The 12,949-nt window shown below is 39.5% G+C and overlaps 1 protein-coding gene across 1 annotated transcript; it reads left to right on the top strand.

Annotated features, from left to right (window-relative positions):
- Nucleotides 1-265: 265 nt before the first annotated feature.
- ptger2a (prostaglandin E receptor 2a (subtype EP2)) lies at nt 266-10,248 on the top strand. Its single transcript, XM_053314313.1, has 2 exons — nt 266-1,105; nt 9,687-10,248. The coding sequence occupies exons 1-2, from the start codon at nt 266-268 to the stop codon at nt 9,978-9,980; spliced, it is 1,134 nt and encodes a 377-aa protein (XP_053170288.1). The 3' UTR covers nt 9,981-10,248.
- Nucleotides 10,249-12,949: the final 2,701 nt, after the last annotated feature.

Below are 12,949 nucleotides of genomic sequence, written 5' to 3'. Positions count from 1 at the left end.
ACTGTATGTTAAAGTGGAAATTGGCTGTGACTGCAAGATTGTTAACATAGATTTTTAAATAGGCTTTTAACTCTATCCTAGTAAGCAATAATACTAGTTTAGATATTTGTTCATTTTTCACCCAGCATAGTACACCTGTTGAAGTGTATCCTCTCTCTCTCTGTTAAACCAGGATGGCTGCGGACAACTTCCTAAGGACATCTTTTTGACGCTTTTTTTGGAAGCAGAGAGATATTTTTAACGTAAAGCCGGACAATTTACAACCATGTCGGCTCTGGCTGACGACCCGTGCCACAGCAAGCATCACATCGACGCCAGTAAGGGCCCGACGGTCAGCGCCATCATGTTCGCAGCGGGCATCTTTGGCAACGTTGCCGCCCTGGTGATCCTGGAGATCCGGCGGCGTAGAGACATGAGGTCCGGGGGCACTCGGCGGCGTTCCATGTTTCACGTCCTCATCACATCGCTGGTGATCACGGACCTTGCTGGGACCTGCCTGATCAGCCCAATTGTGCAGCTGTCATATGCACAGAACACTACCTTGGTGGGGTTAGGGGAAGGGTTAGGGTCTCCTAATTCTACGCTGGTGTGTTCCTACTTTGGGGTCAGCATGACTTTCTTCAGCCTGGCCACCATGTTCCTCCTTTTCGCTACAGCACTAGAGAGATGCATTGCGATCGGGTACCCCTACCTGTACAACCGGCATGTCACCAAAAAATGTGCCTACATCACAATCCCCATAGTGTTTTTATTATGTACTTTATTCTGTCTCCTGCCTTTTGCGGAATTTGGTAGATATGTACAATACTGCCCTGGCACATGGTGCTTCATTGACATGAACCCTGATAAGATCAGTGACCAGGTCTACGCCAACCTGTATGCCACCATTATGCTGGTGCTGGTGCTGTCCATCGTGGCATGCAATGGCTTTGTGGTGTACCAGCTGTTCAAGATGTACCAGCGTCGGAAGAGGAACGGTTCAGTGATGGTGAGCATGCGATCCCACAACGACCGCAAGATGCCGTCCATTGCCGAGGAGGTGGAGCATCTCATCCTGCTGGTGTTTATGACCATCATCTTCATCATCTGCACGCTTCCCCTGGTGGTAAGATCCCAGACTCACTAACATATACACTGTGCTTACTCTTACACTCCTCTTTGAAGCAGAGACACACACTTCTGTCGTTTTTCAGGTGAGTAAAGGTGATGACCAGACAAACATTCACTGTCAAAAAGCAGTTGACCTTTTTGAGGTAAATTGACTGTAAGGGTTAACTGCATGCAACAACAGTTAAAAGATGAAGCTGGGGTTAATTAGTTCAACAGCAGGTCAGCTGCTCAATAGAGTTACAGCAAAAATTGATTAAGTTCCACGATGCTGTGAGTCAGCAGGTCTTGTGAGGCTGCTGTTGGTTCACTTGGTTCACCACATTTCTTCATCTTTCAAAAAGTAACTACTGTAAAAAAACGCTGTATAAGTCGCAGTTTATTTTTGGGCAGATGCTGGGTACCAGTAGAATTCATTTACTGTGTGTCGGGTTAATGATTAATGGTTAATGGTCCGGTAATGATTTGCTTAACTGAACTGAACCACTATATTAAGCCAGACTGGGTTCAGGGTTAGGCTGAGTTTCAATTAAACCTTTTAAAACAACACAGTAACTTTACATATGTGATACAGTGCTAGTCCCAAAAACGTAATCCGAGCTGTCATCACTGTTCACTGTTCCCAGCCTCTGTGTCAGTCCAAGAGTCAAACAAAGCATCATCCTCTGTCCCATCCAGTGGAAAAACAACAACGTTAGTGAATCTTCTAGGCCTCAGATCTGTGCTCATACTGGGCGTCTCTGCCACAGTTCAATAAAACCTACTCATCTGTGCGCTTTTACACATGGCGCTTCAACATCTGCTGCTGTCAGTCAGGTCGGTTTGGTCTGTAAATTCTGAAACGTCACAGAAACTATCGTTATCTTTATAGTTCTAGTTATTGTTCTTAGTGTGGAGCTTTTTCCATACCTATAATCATATCCAGATCCAACCTCTCTCTTCATTTTACTGCTGTATAGGACACACCAGTGTATAAGACGTACCTCACTTATAATACTATAATACTAGTTGTGTTAAAGGTGCATCTTATACACCAGGGAAAATACTTTAAACTACTTAAAACAGACTTTGCTACTCAAGCACTGTATAGTTAAATGTCATTCTTTTTTTTTAGTCATGTTTTATCTTTTTTCCTTTCATTTGTCTTTTCTTTCTTCATGGAGCAATGAGGTTCTGAGACACAGTGGCACTTACAAAAATCAATAGTTGATGTCATGTACTTTAAGGATGGGTACTGGTGCTTTCAGTAAAATATCACCATTTAACTCTAATGCAGTCATTATGAAAAAAAGAAAAGGCAATATCTGAGCTACATCACATAAGACATATGTTTTTTTGTCATTGTGCAACTGTAGACAGCATAACAACGAAATTAAGTTGGTGAGTTGGTAAATAAATAAGTACACAATAGAAACACTAAATATATTCACATGTTAAGGTGCAGTATGCAGTGTGTATTGCACAGTTACAGCTTGGGGGAAGAGGATGTTCACAGTTCTCCAAATAACAGCGAAGCATTAGTTTCAGTTTCAGCTTAATTTATCAAGTCTCATAAACGTATGTGTAAAAGCTAGCTACGCGATCTATACTATGTGGTTTGTTATTCACTATATCTAATTTTAGGTTGATGAAGTTGACAATGGAATCGAACTTTGTGGCTTTGAAACAAATGTCAGACAGTCACACAAACACTTAGAAACATTTATCAGAAACATGCCAAAATGTCATGGTGAGCAGATTTAAATGTTACACAAGTGAGTCTGATATAAAAATACAGTATTTGTTTAATTGTGTCTCACTTTTGGCATTTAGTGGAAAAGCAGCTATTCATACGTAATACAATAATACAATAGACTAAGGGCAGTTCTGATGCCAAGCTGTAGACAGGAAACACTTGACTGTATCAGTGGTATTCACTTGCAGGTCTGACTCAGACACTTATTGTGATGCCACAGGTGTACAGTAAATGACTAAATATAGATATCATGGCAGTGAATTGGTAGATGTACAATGTATAGAAAAGTCCATTCAAAATGCAAATATTTAGATTATCTTCTTTTAAGGTAAAATATAAGAGGTGCTGTTTTAATGGGGTTTACAGTCCATTCTTATTGCAGTAGTCATATCTCATAAATACCAAACCTATAATTTCCTTTACTTTAATCTTATGCTGCACATTCATCTCCATTTCACTAACTTGGGTTTAAGTTTGACAGAAGATGACTTTGCATTGTGCTAGTGTGTAAATGTGTCACTAGTGGATCATAGCCACTACACAATAAACAATGTTAAAGAGAATTGAAATCAGCCATACAAACACCAGTCTTTACATTGCAGCTAATAATAGTAAATGACCTTTGGATAATGCAAGATTTGATCAGTAATGTCATCAGGAAGTCATTTGGGTAGACGCTATAATGAAAAGATGAGGGTTTCTGCCTCTGAAACCGTAATTATGAAGTTATAATAATGCACCATAGATACACAAATGATGAACTTCAATGACATTTAAGGAGACTGGCAGTGAGATTGCAGTTGAGCTGGTGAAACATTGTGTCCTGTATTAATATGTAGTACTCAAGTGGTGCGTAAAGCGATGTTATCAAACTGGTTTTGGTATTTTCGGAGTCATTTGACAACCGGTATTCATAGATGAACGAGGAGGTTGATTTTGGAACACTAGTCACAGCGTACTGAAAGACTGAAATCCAACCCACAAATGACTCCTCTAACAGTGATTACCCATAATGCCGTCTCAGTATGTCTCCTGGGCAATCTGTTCCTAACCACCTTGGTTTCGAAAGTGTCATTTTGGACTTCAGATGTTGGATCGATAACACTCCCTGCTGTATATGTTGTTGTGCACTTTATCGCTGACTGCTTTAATGAGCCATCTAGTGCGCCGGTGCATCTCAGTTATGGCTTCAAATCTGTGCAGCGATCGTATCATATTGCTTCATAGCATCCATGACGTAACAAACAGACCACAGGAAAGAAAAAGTTCTTAAAATGAGAACATTTCTGACACTTAAAAACATTCATGTGTGTCTTTTTTTTTTACCACTTTAACTCCACTAAACTTAGGCTTAAAACTGCATCTTGAAATACTTAATGGAGCCACTCTGTATAACAGATCCTACCTATTCAGGGGCTTTAATGGACTCAAGCAAGATTAAAATGCAAATTACCACTAGCTTCATTATGGTGCCAATGCTCCCCGTGTAAGTCCTTTAAATGTAAGAGGCAGATACGGTTTATTTGTTGTACTGCACCATAATGAAGACTTGACATTGGACATATCTGCAGAGCATTAACAGTACACTGAAGATAAACGTAAGGTTAGTTTTGGAAAGAGCATTAAACTGCAATCACCTGCCTGCAGTAAAACGCCTGTACGCAGGTGTTTAGGTAAAGTGAAGGACGCTGGGATCGGCTTTCTGTAGCCGCTTCCTTTCCTCCAGGCCTCAGCAGGAGGTTGAATAAAACAGATGACTCGGGTACAGTCTAGTCAAACAAGGACAGACGGTGAAAGGCGGCAGTGGCAGGGGAGAGAGAGAGGAGATTAAGAGGAAGGTAAACAAATTAGACCAGAGCAGATACTCTTTGTGCTCTCCACAGGTCTTAAGAAAGTAAACTGTGACACCAGAATTATATCATATTGATGCAGCAACGGATTTAGAAAGAGATTAGCGTAAGCCTTTTGTAATGTCTGGGAGAGTTGTGATTAAATGTGTTTGATTGTGCACAGTATGATAAAGTTCTTGCTATGCTTAGAAGGATTCAGGTTGGTTTAGTTGGATCTTGTTTTATGTGGTTTTATTAAATCACTCTTTATGTCAACTCTGGTAGTATTGAAAAGAGGGTCAGCAAAAACAACACTAAGTTACACTTCAAAGAGTAATACCTCAAATTCCATTGCTTTGTCTTTCCTACAGACTGTTAGACTGTTTTACCCTCTCTGATCAGATGTCTAATATTTCACCATTGCAGGCAGAAATAGCCATATCATTAAGTTCAGCCCTCTGTGATAATTCAGTCTTATAATGAGAATGTGTCACACCTTCAGCTAAATCACTCACAGTTATGGCTGTCACATTCTCCTCTCCTCTGTGCTCATATTTCAACAGAATGGCCAACATTAGCTAATTTGACATGTTTATGGCTAGTCCCTGTGGGAAAAGGTAGAAAACCTCTTAGCATATATCATTCAAAGCACATATTAAGTGATTAGTGGGGAGATTCATTTGTGCGGAAGCTAGTGCTAGATGTGAAGGTGAAGGAGAGTGTTAGCAGGTCTGTCCTTGCGCCCATTCTTTAAATGTGGATAAACTAATTCAGGCTTACATGGAAGCTATCAGGCTAAAATAATCCTGTTAATTTTCATAAAGCTAAGTTTGATTGTTTTAATAGAGAGTTGAAACCATGACCCGCATTTGTGATTCATGATTGGCTGACTTTTGATCATGTGATTGTGATAGATTCATCGATTTCGGTCTCCTTTTACGCGTGTTCCTACACGGTTACCGCTGTTTGAAAGGTCTCCACACTTCATCACTGTTAAACAATCAGCCGTCAGCAGTGAATGTGGTCAGACTAAGTGATGCAGCTATGAAAACCTTATTAAAACACCTCATAAAGCAGCTGTAACTGTATAAACACGCTTCAGCAGAGTGACTTATGCTGTTAATCATTTAATACAGTTTAATGTTCAATTGACGCCCATTGAAATGTCATATTAAAAGGTTTAATGTTCCAGCTCCATTCATCTGTACACAGTCAGAGTCCCTCAGCTGAGTTTATGAGGATGTCTCATTGAATTTGCATTATTTTTAAGTGTAGGTAACTCTTACACCAGCTGATCATCAATAACCTGCATTTACAATCATGATTATATCGAGAATATTTTCCTAGAAATTCAAGACAGTGATAAATTTGGATTATAAAATGAGTTCATGTTTGGACTTTACCGTAAAACATCATCATGACCCAGCTTCGGATTTAAAGACTTGTTGCCCTGACAACAGTTCCTGATGAATTTTAAGCCTAATCATCAACATATTAATAATCATAAACCAGGCAAACTTGTTCCCACAGATAGTTGTTGCTAATTGGTTATAAACTTTTGAACCTTATCGTGAAACAAATCTGCTACCGTTCGTCATTTGTACCGAGGATGCGAGGATGAAAATATTGACAGACGTAGCAACAGTAACTAAGGAGACGGGATGGAGAGTGAGGTTAGAATGATTTTAAGATTGTGTTATATTTTGCTTTAGTTGTAGCAAAGCCTCACAAGAGTGCACATTCAAACCTACTCAACAGTACAAAGAATGCATAATTAATGAAGAGCTTTATATAAACACTCATGGCTGTCCTGCTAGTAATGGGATAGCACAGTGTGAGGTCAGGGTATCACCAGTCACACACACACACACGCACATGCACACACTGCAAGATCATATTACATTTTTCTGCTGATATTAAACTGTGGGCTGATATGTGTGTGTGTGTGTGTGTGTGTGTGTGTGTGTGTGTGTGTGTGTGTGTGTGTGTGTGTGTGTGTGTGTGATGTGCTTCAGGTTATATATGATTGCATTAATAATTGAAAAGACCAGACTCTAGCCTTTTGCTACAGAAAAAGAGAGAAACAGAGTGAGAGAGGTTTGAAATGTAGACATATTTAGATGTTTTGTTCACCATATAAACACATGTCAAAGACAGAAAAGCTCACTTATTCTCAGCTCAGCTATTTCAGTTTGGCTACTGAAAACGAAACTCAAACAGGAGACGGTGTTTTGTTCTCCGAGCGTCGACCCCAATTCACAACACTTTTTTATTACCCTTCGTGTTGGAGAGAGGAGAGGGAGTGAGAGAAGAAAAGAAAAAAAAGCACTCTCGCAGTGTGAGTCGGATTTCACGGCTCAGCCCGGTCAAACAAAAAAAAAATCTGTCTTCACACACACACACAAATAAAAAATCCATTCGCCTGCCCGGATTTTGTCCCACAGACACACACACATGGCGAGGCCTGTTGCTAATCCCGGTAATGATCTCATGTGGTTTGGTTTGTAGCTGCCCTTCATTCATCTTTCACTCTGAAGTGGTTTAATTTGTTCAAGCTTTTACATCATCTGTATTTTTAAACTTTATGAAGACTTTTTAATGCTATAACTTTTCCCCTGAATGAGTTAAGTAACACATTTCCTGCATCAAATGAGAAAATGTGGGAAAAGTGAGAATTGAATGTGTTTTTCAGTCGTTAATCTAACAGCTGCTGAGGTGTCCGTACTCTAAGCTCCATTCTTAACTCTTATTTACAGCTGTGGATTTGGCCCAAGCGGCGAAGCCAAAAAAATAACCCAATTAGTCCTCATGGCAACGATATAGCCACTAAGTTATGTGCCTGAGTAACAGGAAATTGGCCTAATGAGGATGTTGGCGCATCCCTTGCATGATATTGCGCATTTTTACGGGAGCTGAATGTGAGTCATTTAATTTCTTTCAATATGAGACATAAGTCAACTGTATCAACAAGGCCATAGAGTTACTGAGAACCTTGGTGAGAATCATAAATCATAAATCACAAAAAAATGTAAACGAGGTGACGAATAGAAGCAGTGTTTAGTCACCGGCTTTACAACTTCTCATTAGATCACTATTCCTTTTATTATGACTGGATATTGTTCCTCTCTGACCCCTAGAGACATCTGCAGCGGCAATTTATAAACCTGTGAACTAGTCAGAGCTTCCATGGATTGTTGTTCTCAACCTTGTGCCAGTAGTCCGGGGAGTTTTCTGCTCCTGATTCCAGTCAATAGCAGTAGGCAGTAGTGATAGCCGGGTGATCGGTAGCTGCTTTTAAACCGAGCGCAGAAGAAGAACTAATCAGTTGAATCTGCTGGCGTCAGCGGTGCTAATAAAAATAGCTTAATGCAAGAACTGTTTTCATTTAAGGTTTAAGGTTAAGTAATGCAGCAGTTATTGATCAGAGAGGTCCAAGATCACACGTCACGACTCTGTGTGTGTGTGTGTGTGTGTGTGTGTGTGTGTGTGTTCATTTGCTGATTTCTACCAAGCCTTTCACTCTGTTCTAATTGAGTTAAAAGGCAGTCATAATGCAGTAATAATGAATCTGCATGTCCGGATATCAGCGCTGGAATCTCAGTTCACTCAACGTTCAACATTTGCCTCTCAGCCTCTGTTCAGGTCACACACAAGTACACACTTGTACGCACACAGTGACTAATAAGTGTTCTGTGTTTGCAGAACTACAAAGCAATCAAAATGATGCTTTGAGTAACACAAACATGCTGTTGAAATTAAAACATAACCCAGTTTCTCAGCAATAGATGAACGTTTGCAGTCTTATCATTTTCACATGCTGATACTTGGTGTGTAAGAGTTCACCTTTTAATCACTACTTTCATACCAGCCAGTCATTCAACTCACTGATCATCATCTTTAAAGTTCAAAACACATTTTTATTTTATGTTAATTGTCTGCTTGAGAAATGAATTTCTTTTAATTCCTTTTCTTTTAATCCGAGCATCAGCTAAAAGTAAGAGCAGGGTGAATTTCATCTCCTAATTTTGATGTATTCTTTTGAAAATGTGTATTAGTTTAACTCTTATTTTTGTTATTTTTGTTAGCTCATAGTCAATAAAGTTGTCCTCAGTGATTTGTGGTTTGTGCCAGCTGTTTTGTTGCAACTTCTTGTTTAAATTTCGGTGGGAAAGTTGGGTGCAGGAGTCCATAAAACTCTTATTTTTTTCCTCTTGCTAACATTACTGGCAGAGACATAATGTTACCAAAATACAAGATCTTGTTTATGAGCATGAAATAAGAAGTGATATCAGTTTTTATAGAGGAAGTGGATGCTGTAAGAGGCTTCATTTTTATTTAGTTTTCATCTCGTTTTTGTTGTTGAGAAAGAATATTTTTCTGTATGGTACCATTATTATTTAACATCATGCAACATTCATTTTCATAGATCCATAATGAATTGAGGAATCATCTAATGATATCTAATATTTAAATTTTGCAGTAACAGTTAAATGAACATTTTTATTCATCTTTTATTTTATTTGGCTATTCTTAGTTTCTACAAAACCTGCTTTCAACCTGAATAGATAGACGATGTATGTGGTGGATAACTATCAGTTTGAACTGGCAGAATGAGAATGAAAGAAAAGGTCAGTCCATTCTGAGGTGTCCCACTTTCTCTCTAATGAATTTTAATGGGATCGAGTCCTCAACAGTGGGATTAGATAAGGTGCCATTACACATATCATTAGTGATCTCATCAAAAAGCACAGCTGACATTTCTGTTGAACAATCTAAGTAGATCAGCTTGACATTTAAACAGTGTATTTGTACTGTCTGTCTACCATATCAGACTAATACACACTATATGTGTTCATGCTGCTTCTGAGGAATTGGTGTGAAATGTTTTAACAGGATGTCAATGAGGATGTCATTGTGTGTGTGTGTGTGTGTGGGTGGGGGGCGGGGGTGTGCCTGTCTTAGCAGCTAAAGTAACACACTCTGTCTTTCTCTCCTCTCATCTGTTCATCTCTCAGATCCGCGTGTACGTCAACTTTACAATCGATGATCGCAAGGAGTCTCACCCCATGGACCTGATAGCGCTCCGTTTCATCTCCGTCAACTCCATCATCGACCCCTGGGTCTTCATCCTCCTCTCCCCCAGCGTGCTGCACTTTTGCTGGGCCTCCGTGTGCCGAGCCCCACCGTTGTTCTCCAGGGGCTCCGTGTTTAAATTATCGCTGGCCAAAGACACTTCTCCTCCTAACCTAGAACTGTCTCACTCAAAGCAGGAACACACTGACACTGTAACCAATGTGAGGGAACTATGACCATAGCAGTACTTATTAATATTATTATTGTTATTATTATTTGATATTTATATTTATTGGACTAAGGACACCGGATTGTGTTCTCCATTGTGATCACATGAAGAACAGAGGTTTGGGAGGCCACACCATCTCTCAAAAGTGTGTGGTTTTTCTTATCTTTTTTTTTTTGGTTTTTTTTTTGGGTGTTGACCCTTTGGTGACAAACTGATAAAACCCTACAAACAGTTCTATCAGCTGGGGGCCATCTTTTGCTATGTGTACTGGGTGTTCCCATCCACCTCTAGCAAATGCAAACTGACTTCAAATGGAGATGTACATTTCAAATGTTAAAGCTCAACAGTTGCCCTCCTTTGCTGCTTTTATTTTATGTCTTTGAGGCACTTAAATAAATAGAAAAAAAGGCTGCTGACGAGGATCTGACAAAACAAAGACACTTCATTTAGGTTCTGTGTGCTTTTGTCTATTTTGTAATAAGAAAGTCAGTCAGTCTGTCAACCTGTGCAGACATGGGAGTCAAGACAAACAGTGAAGGCACAGTTAACTGTTGAGGTAGACAGTTATTAGCCTCGGGGAGGGTGAGTGAGATGTCAAACATATTCAGAGAGTTTCAGAACTGCCTTACACCTGGCATTAACAGTTATTATCATTATTTAGTCTATGAAACGGCTAAAAGAAAAAAATGCTTGCACTGTCCGACCAACCGTCCTACACCAAAACAATACTTTGCTATTATAAATGGTAAAAAAAGCAACGAATTGTCATATCTGAGGGGCTGAACGACTATCATAATAGCAGCAGGGGAATTTACTTTCAATCGCCAAAATGGTTTATTGGTTAAATTTGAATCTTAACTGCACATATACAAGAAAAAAGTACATGCAGAACAATTAGACTTCATGCATGTAGAAGAAGATAGTATGTTGGGATGCTGGTTGTCATTAAAGACATGCATTTGGAAGTGTAGATGAAATTTGGTTGAAGCGTACCTAGAAGACATGAGCGTCCAAGGCCTCAAATATTTTCTATCACATATTAGGAGCTATGAGTTTTATTTGTCAACTCTGGAGTGATCATGAGCTTCTTAACCCCTGCTGATCTTAACATCTGATCTGCTTTGGTAACCTTTTAACCCCCCCCTCCACATTCCCAAAGCGAAAGGTCAAAGGGCAACAAGCCTGGAGAGACTTTTGTACAAGATATTCCAAACCTTCACTCAGGGTGCGGGAGGGGTGGGAAAGAATGATAAACTAAAAAAAAGTTGTATTGGTGGTTGTGTTAATACTTTGTTTCTATGTATTCATACAGTATGTAGCATATAATATTATAATAAGTATTTTATATTTAAAAAAAACGTTCATACATCTACAGTAACCTTTTGACTTGAAATGTGTGCTTGTTATATTATGAAGTAACAGCAGATGCTACATACTCTTAAATACCTGGCTGTACAGTTATTATTCTTGTGGAGCACTAAAATGATGACAGCACATTTGAGCGACTGATGGTACTTTTTAAAGAGCAGAGCTACCTCCTTGCTGTTACAAAAACAAAATGAATGTCTCAATCTTTTAATAAGCTAAGGAGTTAGATTTTCCCGATGTAATAAAATAAATGAATATGGTCTTAACAGTAGACTGCAAGTTTGTTTGTCACCCTTTAAAAAGTACCATAGTTTAGTTTGACTTGTGCCATTGGAGACACTTCATTTCAATCTTAAATCTGCTTGATTTTTCTCTTGGCTGACACTTTGTTCTATCACATGTCTGAAAGTTATTTGGAAAAAAGCTATGAAAAGAGCGTGCTTAATTTTTATGAACTTTAAAAGTAAAGTGCCATTTGAACTGCATTAGTTTTACAATGGAACATTTTTATTTAACCTGCCTCTTTCCAGACGACTGTCCATGTGAGACAAAGGACGTCTGAGGTTCCCCTTAAAATTTGCCTCTCAGAGAACAGATGGGAAACATCACGATTGCAGATTTTCTTATCTTTCGGTTTGATACAGTTCAAAACGCCCCCCCCAATCACAATCATCAGTCAGTGCGTGTGTTATACTAACGAGCTGCTCATCTACGTCACAGTGTCACTTCCAACGGACTCGATAAGATGAGTTTTCTGGAAAAGCAACTCATTGTCTCCAGTTTATTGGTAAAAGTTACACAATGTGGAATCATACTGGGTTCAAATTACACAACAGCAAACTGAGGAACTGTAACTGCTCTGGAGTCCCTTCCTCTACAATGAATCAAACATGGACAGGGCTCAAGTATCTGGCAAGAAAATAAGCTACTACAGATTTGTGTGTGTCTCATAAATCTCTTGAACAAAAACAGTCAAACTGCGGTGACACGGGTTACCCAAACACCAGAGGTCCAGCTCAAATTGAGACTCTGGACAGCGAGTGTGTGCAATGTTAGGAAAACACCTGCAGTTTCTCAACTGTGTGCTGTTTTAGAGGATGCCAGAGAATTTGTGAGCATCGGATAAACTGTGTGTGAGAAAGAGAAAAGGCACCGAAGAGTATTGTTTGGCTATTGTGTTGTGAGAACAGCAGTTTATTGCCTGCGTTTGTTGGTTCGGAGCTCGGCATAAAAATGTTCAGTATTTACGACAGTGACTTACAGCTTCCTGTGGATGTTATGTGTGAGTTGTGCTTCTATGTGTGAATGTATATGTGTGTGTGTGTGTGTGTGTGTGTGTGTGTGTGTGTGTGTGCTCTTTCCTGTTTTATGAAAGGATGTGTTGGTATTTTTTCTGCAAATAGCAAGTTGCCTCGTACATGCAGTGGGTGCAAGTTTGTGTGTGTGTGTGTGTGTGTGTGTTTGTGTGTGTGTGTGTTTGTGTGTGAGACTGACAGCACTGAAATGTAATGGAGTCAAACCAGAATGTTATCTACCTGTTATGATGTAACCTGTATGTCTTGTACTCTGTAATTACAAAGTACTGTAGGTGAAACTGAATGCACTGAG

The sequence above is a fragment of the Scomber japonicus genome, chromosome 24 (genome assembly GCF_027409825.1).
Source record: "Scomber japonicus isolate fScoJap1 chromosome 24, fScoJap1.pri, whole genome shotgun sequence".
Lineage (NCBI taxonomy): Eukaryota > Metazoa > Chordata > Actinopteri > Scombriformes > Scombridae > Scomber > Scomber japonicus.
Note: the sequence above shows the minus strand (reverse complement) of the source record. Positions and strands in the feature narration are given on the sequence as shown.